Raw genomic sequence first — 16,293 nt, 5'->3', positions numbered from 1 at the left:
CGGCTCCGGAGCCCGGATGAATGTTTCATTCGTTCGGAAATTCACTCACCGTCGTGCGCTCCCCGTGTTCGGATTAAAAAATTATTATTTCAGCATCTCGCCAATTAATTCGATGGAAACGGGAGCTGTTCCAGTCGACCGGAAAATGTCGCACACACGATGGAAATCTTGTGACGTCGAGTGGCGCCAGCTTGGCAGACGTCCCGTCCATCGTGCGCAATATGGCGCCAACCGATTTAGTTTCTGTGTGTGTTTGCACCCCGAAACTGTGTCAAATTGACGGGGTGAGGTCGACCCGGACCGCAACGTCTTACGGTATTTTTGTTTGTCAGACCCGAAAGGAAAAACTGTCCCTGCCAGGACCCTCGTCAAATTTTAATTAGTTCCCCGTTTCATGTAATATTCCCGAATAAGATTATATTGAGCTTTTCTAGTCGGAGTAAATTAAATATTTGCTTTGAGAGGGTGGGATGCTTTTAGTTTCGAGTCGGCGGGGTTTTATCGAGAGCCATAATTAAAAAAATCGCCAGAAAGCTGCCGGGATTCGCTCCGCTTTGTTGCGAGGCCGATAAAAGTCAGGGTTCAAATCCCGCCACGGATTTATCTATGGGCCAGTGTAAAAATAATTTCGATTGTGGCGGGAGCGGTGCCCTCAAGGACTTGACATTTACGAACGTTTGTTTTGCGGCTTTTTGAAATTTTCATGCCCCGAAAAACACCCATTCCTCTGCCGAAAGCTCCTGATGTGTAGACAACCAGCAATTCAATCGCGAGGAGGGGAGCGCCGTTTCTCTACTCGCCCAACACCACCGGGTCGGTGTGTGTTTTATCTCGTCCGGACAGTGTTGTCGGTTTGGATTTTTGTGTGTTTCTCTTTGTGCGTGCAAGCGGCAAAAACTGAACCTGTTTTTGTTTCAGATAATCCAGGAAAATGGCGGCGTTCGTTGCGAAACAAATGGTCGGGAACAAATTAAATGCAGTTAAAGGTAAATATAATTATTGTAATGTTGGTCGTGGGGGTGGAGAATTCGCCGTAAAAATGACAAACGCACACCTAACGCGTCGGTTTTTATTAAATCAAACGGGGGAATTACCCATTCGCATGCGGAATAATCGCGAAGAAAGCTCGCAGGAAATGAAAGCGAATCCATAAATTAGGCGAAATAAACGATACCCACTAAAACAACAGGACACTAGCCGGAGGGGCGGCGTGACTGTGCAGCGGTGCACGTAGCCGCTCCCGGCGCCGTCACAGTCTCGCCTAAACAGAAACAAATAGCCGCATCCGTTTGCTCAAGATTTTCTGTGCGACTTCTTTCGATGCCACTAAACCCGTGCGAATAAGAAAGGCAAATACAATTTTCCAAAGTGAGCCGCCGACACATTGATTTTGTAAATTTTAACGGCTAAGGAGTTTTTCTTTGCTCAGGGATCCATAATTTATTCGGCCATCTCTAATTCAGGATAATCACAAGCAATTTGCTGTGTCGGTAGGGTTCTGAACGACCCCCACGAGCCCTCGACCTTAGCTATGACCCCGGCGCGCGGCACAAAGGGAGAGATAAAGTTCGGCGGCGCTCCTAGGGCTTATTAAAAGGGCACACCGGGCCGGTTTGCACCGCCGAAATCGAAAGCCGTACTTCGACGTGTTTCTTATTTAGGGCGGTGAAAGGGTTCCGCACGATCGATTCATCGCATCGGGGCTTCCCCTTTGACGATTTTCCTTATGATTCGCGACGGCTTTTTTCGGGAAGCTTTCATTCCGGCCGCGACAAATTCAATCAAACAAATTACCCAACGTAATGATCGAGTCCAAAGACTGAAAGAAACTCCGAATAATCCGATTACGACCAACTGCAGACTGTTGTAGTTTTAGTTTGCAATAACAAGCCTCCCGTCATGTTTGGGGGCCCGTTAAGCCGAAAGCGAACAAATTCCGTTCAATTAGTACCTAATTCCGGTGTTTCTGTTTCTGCTCCGGGTCAATATTAATACAAGAACGCCATTAAACGTTCGATATTACCAGCGATCGGCTATTGCCTTATATTGGTTTAGATTAGATTGTAATCGCTCCAAATTACCTATTGGTTTATTCATAGTGGTTATCTTTTCCCGCATCGCGCCCGACCACCACACCGATGACGCTCTTTTATTCCAAGAATTGCCCCCGAGCTGAGACGCGATTGGTCGCAGGAACCGGACGGTTCCCGCAGGTGACAAATCACAGCGCGGGGACTCTCAACTCCTCAAGTAATCGGAAAATAATTTCCGCAGTCGGACAGTGGAGCTTCCGGAAAGCGCGTATTTGACTTGTAAAACAAGTTAAATCCGGAGCGGTTTGCGTTCCGGGTCTCGGCGGCAAACCGCCCAACTATAAGCTCCATCCTCGCTAATTGGGCTAGGTAAGCCCCCTTTCGGGGGCGAACATGTTTGCATTTTGATTGGGCAAGTTGCGGGGAGATCGCGACGCGGCACTCCGGATAGTTTTCCGGGTTCAGGTGGCGAATCGACATAATTAATGCGATTATTTGCACGAGTCGATAGATCGTATCAACACGGTGTATCTTACCCACAATGCCGTTAATTTCGATTTAATACAAGGCAACCGCGTCGTGGTGGAGATAATTATCTGATAATAGTAGCAATAGTCTATATAAGACAAATTAATGTGTTAGCCATTCCAAACCATCCCTTTGAAATTTTATATGAAACTGAAACAAAGATACCCGCTTTTATACATGTTATACAATATTTCCTACAAATTTAAACCATTAGATTCTTACTTACTTGCTGAAGGTTCTGTGGCGTAATGGTTAGCGATTCTGACTGTGGAACTTCGATCCGGAGTTCGAACCCAACTGACGCCAAATGAACTTTTTCTTAATGAAAAAGATACATAATATGCAATCTTATGTATATCTTGTACAATATGATATACAGTGGGTTTGTAACAACTATCACTAGTACTAGTACTGCTAGTAGTGACTACTATAGTTCTAGTTGAGTTGTATTTGTCGTTATATAAATATGTATAACAAGGTAGCAGTAGTTCAGATTGTTAAGAGCTGTCGAGAAAGAGACGCTACAAGCTCGCGGAATTATGGCCGAAAAATAAAACACCAGAGTGCACAACATTTTCAGGATCTGAATAATAAAAGTTTATTCTTAATCTCATGTTTTATTAATGGAACGGCGGAGCGGAGAGTTGCGAAAATTTTGCACAAAATATATTTACTTTCAGACTTGGAGGGTCTTTATGTTTGATCGGAAGGAGTGCACTTGCGCTAACAAAAAACGCAAACTTGGAAAGAAGACTCGTCGGAAAGTTTCGTAATGCCACAAACGTCCTCTCACCGCTAGGCGACGGACTGAAAGTTTATTTCTTAATTGCTCTGGATGTGCCGATCTGGGGGTGAATCTCTTTTACAAGCGATTATCCAGACGATCTTGTCACAATCATATGTTGGTAAAGTTTGCGCCGCTCGGTTTATCCATCACGTCAGGAAGTGATGCGAAAATGTAATATTGCCTTGAGCGGATGTAAACAAAGCGAGAAGGCAGAAGACTGGCTTTATTATAAACAATTAACGAAGTTTACGCTATATTAGACGAGCAGAGAACAACAAACAAGTTGTAGTAACCTATCAGGGATGCGTTTTTCCCATCTTGTCCAAGAGTGAAAATGTTGCAACTCTTGTCTGGACCAACTTTCTCGCCCTCTTGATAAAACACCCTCTATGTTCATCAAATACGATTATTTTGATAATCTGAAGTCGCTGCAGATGACCACGCTAGATTATTCAATGAAGGTCTACTTCCGTCAGTTCACGAGATGCTGATCAATCCAGTTTTCTGAAGACACCAATGTGAGTAGAATGAGTAGAAATAGATCTCTCATCAACTTGTTCAACGATTACGACAGAATCTTCTTCCACCATGACCTTCAGAAGATGGTGATCAAACTTTTCGATTTTTCGACTCCAGGCTGTAATTTGAAAATATAATTTTTTTATTTAAAAATTAAAACGAGGGTGCAAATTCTAAAAAAATACATACAAAACTCGTTTTATAAGGGTATTGGCGCACTCGTCCCATAGAAAACTCCCCTACGGGTTCTACACCTGATAACTTGTAAGTCTGTTGCAAGTATTTTAAACTCTGGTGAAGCATGTTTTAACTGGTTTATACACAAACAACAATTAAATAATATCGATTAAAATTACTCTAAATGAAAATGACGTTTTAGAAAACGAGAATGTTCACTTTTTTTTCCTCATTTAATGTTTTTGCCGGACAATTAAATAAAGAAACAGGATTGAATATGTTTTTTTTTCTTTTGTCTTTTATCGTGTGTCGTCACGCACTTTACACCCTCGGCCGTCCTGGAATTTCCGTTATTTTTGCGAACGGGTGCGGTTTCAGCAGGACCCCTTTTTGCAGGGTTAATTAAAGGATTTGTACCCAAGAAGTATCACTCGGGAAAATTTCCTTTTCTCCCCGTGCCGCATTTCCATTCGTGACTTGTTTACCCCTCGAACGCTGCACACGACAGCACACAAGGTAATTGCCAGTCGGAGGCGGCAGTAACGCCGCAGCTTTGACGGGGCCCATTCAAAACTATCGGTAAACAATGTTGCCGACAATGGGCGAAGGTAGGCACGCTCAGGTGGGCGCGAAATTTCCACATTTCCATACAAAGGGTCGCCGCCACTCGAAATTTGGGAACAGCCGGCGGAGAAACGCTCCCGATACCTGAACGCAACCCGCCGCCCCTTCCTTCTTTTTCCAAGGACGTCGGGAACGTCCAGCACATTTCGGCGCGTTCGATATCCAGGCTTATACTAACCATTTTGATAACGTCAGTGCGACAGGATCCGCTAACATGGAAATATAACGGGCGAAGTGATCGGAGTCTTCTTAATCAAGTCTCGGATGGATTCTTCTCATTTTATTGAATCAGTAAAGTTTGGTTAGGGGCGAATAAACGGTGTCAGCAGAAGCCGGGATATTAAAAAAGAAAGGGAGTTCGACGATAAAGAAAAAACAAAAGGAGAAAAATCGCACAAACAGCTAGCGTCTAAGGGTGGTGTTCGATTCGAAACTGTTCCAGGATCGTTACTCTAAATAGATTCATAGGGCGAGTTTAACAGTTCCGATACGTCGATGTCATCGAAGTCACGTCCTAAAAATGCGATCTACAGCCCTTTAAAAGTCGAACTTTGCATTGGGATAGGCTAAATGTGAAAGAATCACGTTTCGTATAGCGCCAATTTCGGGGAAATAAAAGAGATGACATCAATCGAATGCTGCAACGGAAACAACCTACACAACAGCTTAGCAATACATCCCGAGGCAGCGATTCTCCTCTCGTTTGTCACAATCATACCAAAGCACGACCCACTACCGAAGAGAAACTAACTAATCTCAATTGGACGCGACGGATCGGGGGGCGCTCCGCAGGGTGGACGTCCGGCTGCACCGTTCTTCGGCCGAAAGCCCCTTATCAATTCACCAAAATGGAAGTCAAAGAAAGACTCTAACTGTTAGTGAAAACCCCATCAAAATATGTGTAGTAGTAATTTATTTATAAGTGTCCAAGGGATGCATACATAGAGACAAATTTTGTCTTTGTTATAACGTGAGATGTGATTTTCAATGGTGTTGTTGTTTCATGAAGACACTAAGAGGCATCACGCGGAATATTGGGAAAATTGAGAGAGTTTGGGCGGGAAATACCAACTTGTACTCCATATTCTCCAGACTTGGTTTCAGTAGATCTGAATTATTAAAAAAAAAAACATTGGATGAAAGCAGTTGATGACAATCGATGACAATTGGATGGCTTTTCGCGGATTCAGATTTGAATAAAAGAAGAAATATTTAAGAAGAAGGAATCAAAAGGTTGTTAGTTTATGGAAGTTGTTTTTAGGAAAATTTCTTTCTAAACTTCATTCTTCTTTCAAAACCTTTGGGTGCCAAAAATTTAGAAGCCATATTATTGCTAAGCGACTTCCTCCTGTGCAGCGCTTCAAATAAAAGGGATGACGTACGGGACGCGGCCGGAAGAGTGAAAAATTCCATTGGATCGGGACAACGCTCGATAGATTAATAGCCGACATGTTGAACTCCAACGGAGTTCGTCGCCTCATTACCGTGACAAAAATGGCGGAAAATGAGATCACGTAACGGAACTATTTCGAATTTGCGACGAACAATAAACGAGACGGTCGACAGTTTGGACTCGAGAGGAGAGTCGAACAATTAATAATAATATTGGAAGTTTATTGGACGTTCGACGAAGACGAACTCCCGACTCGGTCCACTTAAATATGATTGTAGCAGAAACAAGTTGTATGAATCACGGAGAGCGATGTCGTGAGTGGTAATAAGATTGTTATTTTCCTCGAATCAAATTCTGTTGTGGAATGGGATGTTCCAGATTTTAACGATCAAGCTTTTTGATTGTTGATGACGTGACCGTGTTTCAACATAACAGTAATGAAAGTTTTTGCTGAAGCGTTCATTTCCAACCGACGATTGTGATTTGCAAGCGTTTTCAACCGTTTTTAAGAGTTGGTCCCCAAGTGGGACCGTGCGGCACGCCTTGACGCAAAGCAGAACCTGCATCGTTAGTACCTACTAAATTATTTCCTGTTTGACGAAGACCATGGTGGCGCAAAATCTTGTCGTAATCATTGAAAAACTTGATAAGAGACTCAATTCTACCTACTTGATCCCCTTAATGCCACGAATCCGATTTCCAAAGAAGAATACATGATATGTCAAGTACGAATTGAATTATTCTGTAGCTAATTCAGGTTTTTTGGAAGTAAAGAGTGCACGATTCAGTAAAGGAATTATTAAGAACCACGGTTTCGATGTCTACCATCCAGGAATCACAACTTGGAGGGCAAAGTTAGATCCAAAGGACACTAAGAGTTTGATGGTGACCTTCTGAAGACCATGGTGACACAAAATCTTGTCGTAAACGTTGAACAATAAGAGACTCAATTCTACCCTGTGGACCCCCTTGACATTTTAAGAGAATTGGAAGGTTTCCATACTGGGCCAATGGGTACCTCGTGAACTGAGAGAATGAGTCCTTCATCACAGACATCTTGTACGGAGGTGCAAAAATTCATGTTTGATGAAAATGGGAGGGACAATTGAAAAAGTGTAGGTCTTAAAATAGAACTTTGCGCTACCCCTTTTTTCGTATCGGCGAAACCTTTGAAGCTTTGAATGCAGAAGTCAATCGGCTAGAGTGTCAAGAGCTAATCTTGTAATGTGTCTCATCTTTATCAGGTAGATTCTGATATGGGTGTAGGTATAGTTATGACCTTGACGAAATGCATACTGTTTCTTAGAGATGACGTTGACCGTGTTTGGGCAACTTTGTAGAGTGCAGACAATGAAAATAAGTCAGATGAGACGATTTTGCTTATTCATGTGCATAAATTAAGACAATAGTTAATGAAAAATGCTACAGTTCGAATGTAGAAGTTTTAAAGAGGTATAAATTTTTTACGACACTCTTAACATGCATTTTAAATCTAGATCGTTATATACTCTCAAACGTTACGTCTGCTGTAAAAAGTTGCACTTATTTACTGTGATATTCCAGTGTCAGAGTTGTTTCAAATTCTTTTTTGAACTCACTACTTTCAAAATGACATTTCGCGACCGCATAGCAGTGCGCGAAATCGACGTTCGCACACTAGTCCGAATGCTTTTTTGATGATTTTGAAGCACTAGTGCGCAAAATCGACGATCGCGCACTAGTGCTTCAAAATCATCCAAAAAGCATTCGTCTTTTTGAGCATTCTGAAAATAATTTGACCTGATAATAATAAACTCTGCTTCGCAAAATGCCATTTCTCCAATTTGGATGATGAAAATTTCGAAAGAGTGAAAATAAATCGCTATTAATTCGATTGACACTTTGGCAAACGCAAAACGCGAGAAGACGTATTCTGCACATTCGCGGAAATGAAGCACTCGCTCCTTCGTCGCTCGTGCCTCAAATAATGCGCTCATGGAAAGAAGTAGACTACAAGTACAGACCCTGGCGGAGATCCTTGCGGTCCACCTGTTCCAAATTATTTAGATACTCAAGAGTTGAGAATCTTGAATGGGTATTAAGGGCTTTGAAGAGTCAAATGGGTGGGAATGGGTTGCAAATTAGAAAAGTACTGTGCTCGGTTGGTTTTGGGAGGTGGAAGAATCAAGGAATTTGGTTTATTTGAAAGGACATTTAATTTGTAAAGAGTGTCGAGCCAAGATTGTTTTTGTTCGGTATCGACACACCATCAATTGGTTGTTCTTCGTCGTCGACTGATTTAACTCACGTCTTCTTCCACCCATTTGGCGCCACCATAACTCGCGATTAGGAGTCGGTCGCGTTCTCCAGGACTCTTTAAGCCGGGCGAGCGCGTCCTGGTCTCTGTTCAGGTCCGATAAGGGGGAATGTGACCCGGGGGGTTGTGTCGTCGGTGGCGTCGCCACATTCTAAGATCACACATAATTCTTTCACGGGGCAAGTAGTCAGAATGAACCTGTATAGGAGCACCTTTCCGCCCAGCTGGTCACACGTTTAGAGACGTTTCAGACCTTCACGGTGGCAAGATCGGTTCAGTGAGCCGATGGGCGTCTGGATCCGGCCGATATCGGCCCGATTCATAAGCACAACTACTGAAATATGGCTTTTATTGAAATGCGTCACGGGTCATCGAACAAATTGGTAATTTTCGCCGCCGTTCATCGTGCATTATAATTCATCGCGCCCGGGTCACGGCAGCGGGATTTTTCCGGGTGATGAAAATTCTTGCGCGACTAATCCTTTGGCGCCGTATGCAATAATCCCGACGCAATCGTCGGCATTCCTCCGCGGGGACGCCGAGGAATTCACCAGATGAGAGCCGGATCGGGGTGGAAAAACGCGTCCAGGAATTCCCATCTGCATCACCGGGATAACGACCCGAAAAACCACCCCGACTAATTAAATTCGACGTGCGATTGGCATATTTCGCGGCTCGTTAAACGCCGCCCATTGTCCCACGAACAATCGCCAGATAGCGCCGCCGCCGGACGGAGGGAAAACTTAAAATTTAACGACATCCATTCGCCGGTGAGTGGCGTCGTCGTGACTGACACTTTTAGACAGCTGAATGCCTCCTAGGTTCTGTTTATTAGAGATAAGAGACCTCCGAATGGGACTCCGATAGTGATGAATGCTTTATGAGCGGGGCACGGGCGAGAGGGCTCCCTCTCTCTTTATCTCGACCCGCTGAAGATGATAAATTACGAGACACATTACGTTAAACGTTACAATAATCGTCTATTCGTTCGGATGCTACGCCCCACTCGCACCCGAAGAACGATTCGACTCCCCCGACAGACCTTTTGCGATTATTATCCGGAACCGACCACCAAAATCGCACACCCAAAGAGTATCCACGCACTATTATTATTATTATTATTATTAGAAAAGGGGTATGGAATGAGATGACATCCATCCAAATGCCGACCGCTACCGGCGTTACTTAACCTCGACTGATATTGCTTTGATTACCATTATACAGGGTGCTATTGAAAGTTGTACAGATATTTTAACCACGAGCTACTGGCTTCATGTAGAACTCGGAAAAAATATATAAAAAACTCTGTCAAAAAATAAAATGACATTTATTTTTTGTGCTACAATTTTTTAAAATTGCTTTTAGTTTTCTACGTTGTCCTACAACCTCGTAGGTAAAATTTCGGCACATTTTAAAAATACACCCTGTATATCATGTTTTATAAAATATACGCCTATGCGAAGTAACCTATAGGAAATATGCTTTAAAACAAGGAAACCGCAGTGGTGTACGTTTTTTAAAATATGATATACAGGGTGTATTTTTAAAATGTGCCGAAATTTTACCTACGAGGTTGTTTGACAACGTAGAAGACTAAAAGCAATTAAAAAAAATTGTAGCTCAAAAAATAAATGTGATTTTATCTTTTGACATAGAATTTTTTAGATATTTTTTCCGAATTCTACATGAAGCCAGTAGCTCGTGGTTAAAATATCTATACAACTTTCAATAACACCATGTCTTGTGTAAATAGTTGTGAGAATAGTGTTGTTCAGAGGAGTAGCCCTGGCGCACGCCGCGACGCCTGATGCACCAGCGAGAAGCGAGAAGTTTTCGTTAATAAAGGAAAATGAAAAGTTGGCGGAGGAAGGCGCGTTTAAGCGAGTCGTGGAAGGTCCCGTTTAGGAAAGAAAAATCTCGTGATGAAGCTCACGTCCTCCAGAATTGGTTTAGTGGAGTGTAATGACCGACCGATTCAACACAGAAATTTCTTTTGACAGTTATAAATAAAACGGGGCCTTTTCCTTTTGTGTTGTATCGCTCGGCGCTGTATTGTCTAATTTAATTCATTCGAGTAACAAAGTGTGTAATTCGCTTTGACGATTTATCCTTGGTTCTTTTTGTTCGGGGTGGATTTTTGAAAAACGTGCGTTTCAAGCGAGATTAGGTGCGATCAATTCAAGATCGATTGACAGCGGCTTATTGTCTCTGTTGTGGGCGTTTTAAAAGCAGATGAAACAATGTAAGATTTTCTGATGATTAAGAGAATTACAATAATTTCGGAACGAGTGTCTAATCCATACTGCGTTCGTTTTATAAATGGGGCTGCTAATGACACCTGACACGTGACCACAAACCGACCAATACAAAACATTTTCATCAAAACTTGAATAACTGCAACAGGCAGAAACTTTTGGTGCATCCTACCGATAGATAATTTTTTGACAGCGTTGCTAACATAACAAAATTACATCTTCCGTAATTGTTTTGACGTTTCGTCATCCTTTTGTGAATAAATCATATTTTTTTGGTTTAGTCTTTTCGAGAAATTCATTTTCAAAAAACGAGCGGGGATAAAATAAACTGTTCATAAAATGCAATCTTGGTAACGGCAAGTGTGCTTACCCTGATGTTCTAATTTGAAGAAAGTTTAATTTGTTTTTTTTTAGAAAATAAAAAGGAAGTAGTATGTACAGTCGCGAGCAATAAATTTTGATCGTCAAGGTCATTCTTTGACGCAATCGAAAATGCTCAATTGTAAAACAGTCGTAAATATCATAACCATCATCACGTTGTATCACATTAATTGTAATTTTTTTCTCAATTTTTTGACACTTTGTTGACGTGGGCATAATCAGGCAGGGATTTTTTTTAAATTTGTGACAATGTAACCAAATTTTAAAATGACATTGACGACCAAAATTTATTGCTCGCGACAGTACTCGTGATTAAACTTCTGCGGGAGTAAATGATACACTTTCCTCCCTTATCCTGGAAATAAGTGTCGTAGTTCTTTGACGTTTTTGAGATGTTACAAGACAATTTGGGCAACGAATTTTGCGCGAATAACAAGCGTGAAGCAGCTAAATTTCAGCAAGCTTTGGAAACATCGTTGAATATCCATCTCGTGGGAGAACAAGCGCCCAATCAGGCACCTAGCCGCGAGTCCAAAAAGCCGGCAGCAGCGACTGCACCAATCTCGTCGTCCTTAATCCTGCATCCTCGCAATAATCGAATAAAATGTCTCCGGGAAATTTAACACAATAAACTAGTAGTGTTCAGATAACAGCCCTGTTAATTGCAAGTAGCGATGAACTCGGGAAGGAAGCGACTGCCAATCGTAACTTCGTTACGTGTAGATTACCAATCGGATGGGGCGATGATTGGACCCTTTGATTACATCGTCCTGGCCCCCTGCATTTTTACCCCCTCGCTCCGACAAAGAACGTTCGAATTCCGAAACGCGAGTGTTAGGCAACCAATAAAACATCCGTATATGAAATGAATTTTTTCTTTGATGAACATCCGTTCTGCAGGGCGCGAGATGGAATTCCCGCGGACTTATTGGAATATCCGGCGTGCTATGGCTGCTTCTTGGATGAGGGAGCACGTCGCGGAATCCGACAAAGCCCAATATCTGGCCGTTATTAAATAAGGATATTGGGAAGTAATCGGTATTCGGTCGCCGCCGATTATCTAGCAGAATTAATTTGTCCCGAGTCCTTGTTAAAAGTGGCGCGGAATTGGATTTGCGTCAGGGGCGGCGGATTATGCCGCAATTAAAACCTCTCCGGACCGCAAGAAATCACTCTCGCTGATCCGTCGCCGGGTGATGATGCTACACTGCAATCCATCGCGTCCGAATTGATCCGGTGACGTAAAAATTGCGATTTTTCAGGGACAGGTGCGGATGGTTTTTGGGGTGCACCAGCGTTTTAATTTCGTTCGATCGCCTACGGACAAATCAGAATTAGGCGTTTGTGTCACAAGCACCACTTGCAATTGAGCGGAATTTAATCCTGACAGGAGGAGCGGGTCCGGGACCGGATGAAGGTTTTTGTGCGCCGGAAAAATACGACGCAGTAATGTTTATTTATGAAATTAAAAAATATCGCGGGGGTGGAATAACAGGCTGGTGCCGAGGGGTGGCGAAATAACAGTGAACAACTGAAACGGTTAATGAAATAATTGTTTGAGTGTCCAAGCCAGATGGAACCTTACCACTGAATTATTATTATTGTTATTACTTTTTTCGGTGGAAAATTACCGATGTTGGGTGTTTTGAGGATTTACCAAACTAAGAGATGAGACGCTTTTGTTTATTAATTTTGCGAAAATGTTACAGAATGAAACGAGAGTCCTAGTTGGCGTGAAAACTTATAGTAAAATTTATGGTTGCCGCTCCATATCAAAATGATGAAAATTAAACGAATAACCTACATCGTTCACACAATTCACATTATTGACAGTTCACGCCACATTAGAGTCATGTTTGTATAGAGCGGCAAAAATTTTACAACATAGGCATGGCTTGCTGCGACTACAATCATAGGTACTAGTTCATTTATTAGTTCAGATGAAATTTCCCCATTCTGTATTTACTAACATTATTTTAGTACGAATCAGGAATCTTTCTTCTTTAATACGTAAAAACGACCTATATAAATTTGATTCATAATTTAGCATAGAATTCAAAAATAAAATCAAACTGGGTAGGTTCCGTTTAAAAAAACATAACTTTAGTGTTTTTATAATAGTGAGACACACTGTATATATACCGCAATATGTTCCGAATGTGCAGTAGAAGCGTAGCTATCATCTAGAAAAAACTAAAAGTTGATATCTTTAATAACAAACAAATTATGGAGCTTTTTCGCAACTCTGGGACACCTTGTATGTATTCCTTAGACTCTTATAAACAAATGACTACTACACATATTTTGATGGGGTTTACGTTAGTAGTTAGAGTGTTTCTTTAGTTCCGTTTTAGTGAACAAACAATTGTAGCAACTCGAGAAGAGACTGAGTAGTAATGAAAAGTGTGAAACAAATCGGAGCGATTCCTTAGGAAGACAGTGACAAATTTACATACTTTAATTTGGTATAGTTGCATTCTTTATAGTTCCAAGCTGTAATTTTCGGATTGGAACGTTGGAACTAATGGTTCAGTCGTCGCAAATCCTGCAGGACTTTACCTTCCAAAGTGAAACATTTCGAATTGCTGTTTTGACACATCCATTACCAAATAACCTGAACGCGCTTAAAAAAAGGACAAATCGCATTCGTCACTGCCTTTTCAACGGCATTTACGTCCGAATGTACAGATTATGTTTTATTTTTGAAAACAAAATCCTATTGAGCTGTTTTTTAGTTTTGTGCAAGTTTTTGTGGTGAATCCGGCTTCTTAATTCAACCGAGGCGAAACCGTTCAAGAACTCGTCGAGGTACAAAAGGTGCTGTAATAGCTCTCGACTGCTAAAAAACTTGGATTAATCTTCCACAATCCAAAGGCAACACCTCGTAAATGGTTTATGGCGAGTTTTCCCCGGCTTCTGCAGCCCAGCCGGCGTCAGAATTCGAAACCACTATTAGGGCAACTTTGTTGAAGACCGAAGTGGCGTGTTTTTTCTTGTCTTGTCGGTGGAAAGTTTGTCGGTGGCGCATTTCGGGCGTTATCAGGCCGGAAAAATGACGTCAGGGGAGGCGGATACAATAAAGTCACCATAAGGACGTGATATTTCTCACGTAGCAGAAATTTATTCGCGTCTAAGCGTCGCGAAAGTTCCTTTAAGGGCGGGAATAAAACAAACGCCGGCACGTAGACGGGGGACTCCCCGAACTCGCCCTCGAAAATTTAAATGGCCACATAAAACGGGTAATTTACGATTTCGCGAGTCGAAAAAATCCCGGCACGTGACGTGGCGCCCCACCCCCTCGCGATTTCCACGTGGCCGGGACAGTGTGCACTAAAACGGCGGGGGTGGCGTAAATAACTACCCATAAATCGGCCGTTATCATCTGTAAACACGCGCGCACATCAATTTCCACACGGAAAATATTCAAAGGACGCGCCCTTGATCGGGGGCGGCTGCTGGACCGGCGACTGTCGATCCGAGCCGATTAAAAACCGTAGCGTTCATTAGGGCCGAATACAATTTTTCATAGCGAATTAATGCGGTCGCCGCCCCCACAACAGAAACTCTGATCCTGTGATAATCTGTTTATCAACGGGTGGCACGCGTTAATGCATTTTTCATGCCACACTGCATTTGTTCCGCGGGTTTATCGACGGCCGGACTCCGGACTCCGGACCCCTCGAATTTCAGTGGCGGATACTGAAGAATGTCGTTATGGCGATTACTTCGAAAAATTATCATTCTGGAAGGAACTTTCACCCCAAAGCTCTAAAATCCCCAAATCCTTGTCGATTCATTTAATCGCGATCGCGTTATAATCAAGATTCGTTAGTCGCTTATTTCTATCCACTAAAAATTTATCGACTGTAGTCCAGTCAAATTAAAATTTTGCTTCCATTATTTCCAAGAGAAAAAAAATAGAGTGGTACAAATCGGTTCGTTAGATCCAATTATGCATTTGCACCGGAGAGAGTACTCAGGAAATTATAAAATGAGATTTTGACGTCTACAGGACAAAGTATAATGTTTTTGGCCTCCTCAACTCTAAATGACATGTTTACACATTTTGAACAGCTACGGTATCTTGATTTTTACACATCAAGCAAACTATGCGTCATTTTACCGCACGGAGTGTGTAAAATACCACGAAAATTTTAAGCTTTCAGGGACCTCCAAAAAAACTGTTACCTTATCATAAATAAAGCCCATTTATACTAAAGACAAGATACCGCTACCATTGATCCGTTCAGTTATCGAAAATAACATAATTTAATTGTTTTCTTGTGAAAAATTGTGAAGTCTGATGGGGCTATCTTGTGGTGTAAATCGTAAGCATGTCAGTTATCGGTATAATAGATAACTTTCTGATATTTCATTAATAAAATGTCAGTCTTTGACAGGTTTTGCAAAATTATTGGTTACAACAAATTTCAAATTTGAGAAAACGAGTCGTCGGCCAAAAAGATAAATACATTACTAATGCGGTAGGCATTTTACGTCGCTCGGTTTTTGTTAAAACACTGCTGCGCGGTCGTGTTTCAATCTAAAAACCTCGCGCTGTAAAATGTAGTCTACCGCATTTGTAATGTAAATAACTATTTCAAAAAGCTTTTGAAAATATTTGAATAGATGGAGCTTTTAATAAACACAGAGAAAGATTGCGTTGGTCTGTAATTTTTTTTTTTCATTTGTATTAGACTACGATGTCGATAACGATAATGACGTTTCGTCGATTGGTGGTGCGCCGTCAGGAGTTCGCTCTTCGGGGTAGTTAAGGATTCAATTTGTGCTCGAATCGGGGTAAATCCCGCCCCGAAACGTATATTGTTTCGGCAATGAGCGTTATTATTTGCACTAACCGCATGTAAGCTTCTGGATTTCTCCCGTTTCACGGGTCCTCCATCCCAGATGGAGTAATCGCGAGTGGTGCGTCGGTTTAATTGAGCAGGGCTCGTGTGCGATTTTTGCGCGAACCGGAGCCGTCGCCCGGAGCATTTAGCGAGTTCGACGAATCTCATCCGGTCGGTTCAGCCGGAGTCGGAGTTACAAGTGTTCCGGTAAGGCCTTTTACAGTCTTCTTACGAATCCAATTATACGCATCTCTTCGCCGCCCGCGCTCAAAACTCCGGGAAGCTCTTAATGTAATAAGGGCAAAAACGGGCCCCGTTAAGAAAATATCGCCCCGGAACATGAATCCGCCGTTACCGGCTTTATTAATCCCCCCAATTTAACATTGTTAACTCGAGCAGTACACGCCCCCCAACGCCGATTACCCCGAGTGGCCGGGGATTTTTTCCGGG

At 42.3% G+C, this 16,293-nt stretch overlaps 1 protein-coding gene and 1 long non-coding RNA gene across 5 annotated transcripts in view; one reads left to right on the top strand and one right to left on the bottom strand.

Moving 5' to 3' along the window:
• cpx (complexin) overlaps positions 1-16,293 on the top strand; it is a 131,510-nt gene that overhangs the window by 67,809 nt on the left and 47,408 nt on the right. For all 4 annotated transcript variants that reach the window (XM_069040625.1, XM_069040627.1, XM_069040624.1 and 1 more), the window contains one exon: positions 919-986. In XM_069040625.1, the coding sequence (XP_068896726.1) occupies positions 932-986 (55 nt within the window). In that variant the 5' untranslated portion in view covers positions 919-931. The remainder of the gene's footprint in view (positions 1-918; positions 987-16,293) is intronic.
• Positions 3,585-16,293, bottom strand: part of LOC138125353 (uncharacterized) — a 55,944-nt gene continuing 43,235 nt past the window's right edge. Inside the window, exon 2 of the long non-coding RNA XR_011157414.1 lies at positions 3,585-3,985. This is a non-coding gene — a long non-coding RNA (uncharacterized lncRNA). The remainder of the gene's footprint in view (positions 3,986-16,293) is intronic.

This window comes from Tenebrio molitor, chromosome 3 (assembly GCF_963966145.1).
Source record: "Tenebrio molitor chromosome 3, icTenMoli1.1, whole genome shotgun sequence".
NCBI lineage: Eukaryota > Metazoa > Arthropoda > Insecta > Coleoptera > Tenebrionidae > Tenebrio > Tenebrio molitor.
Note: the sequence above shows the minus strand (reverse complement) of the source record. Positions and strands in the feature narration are given on the sequence as shown.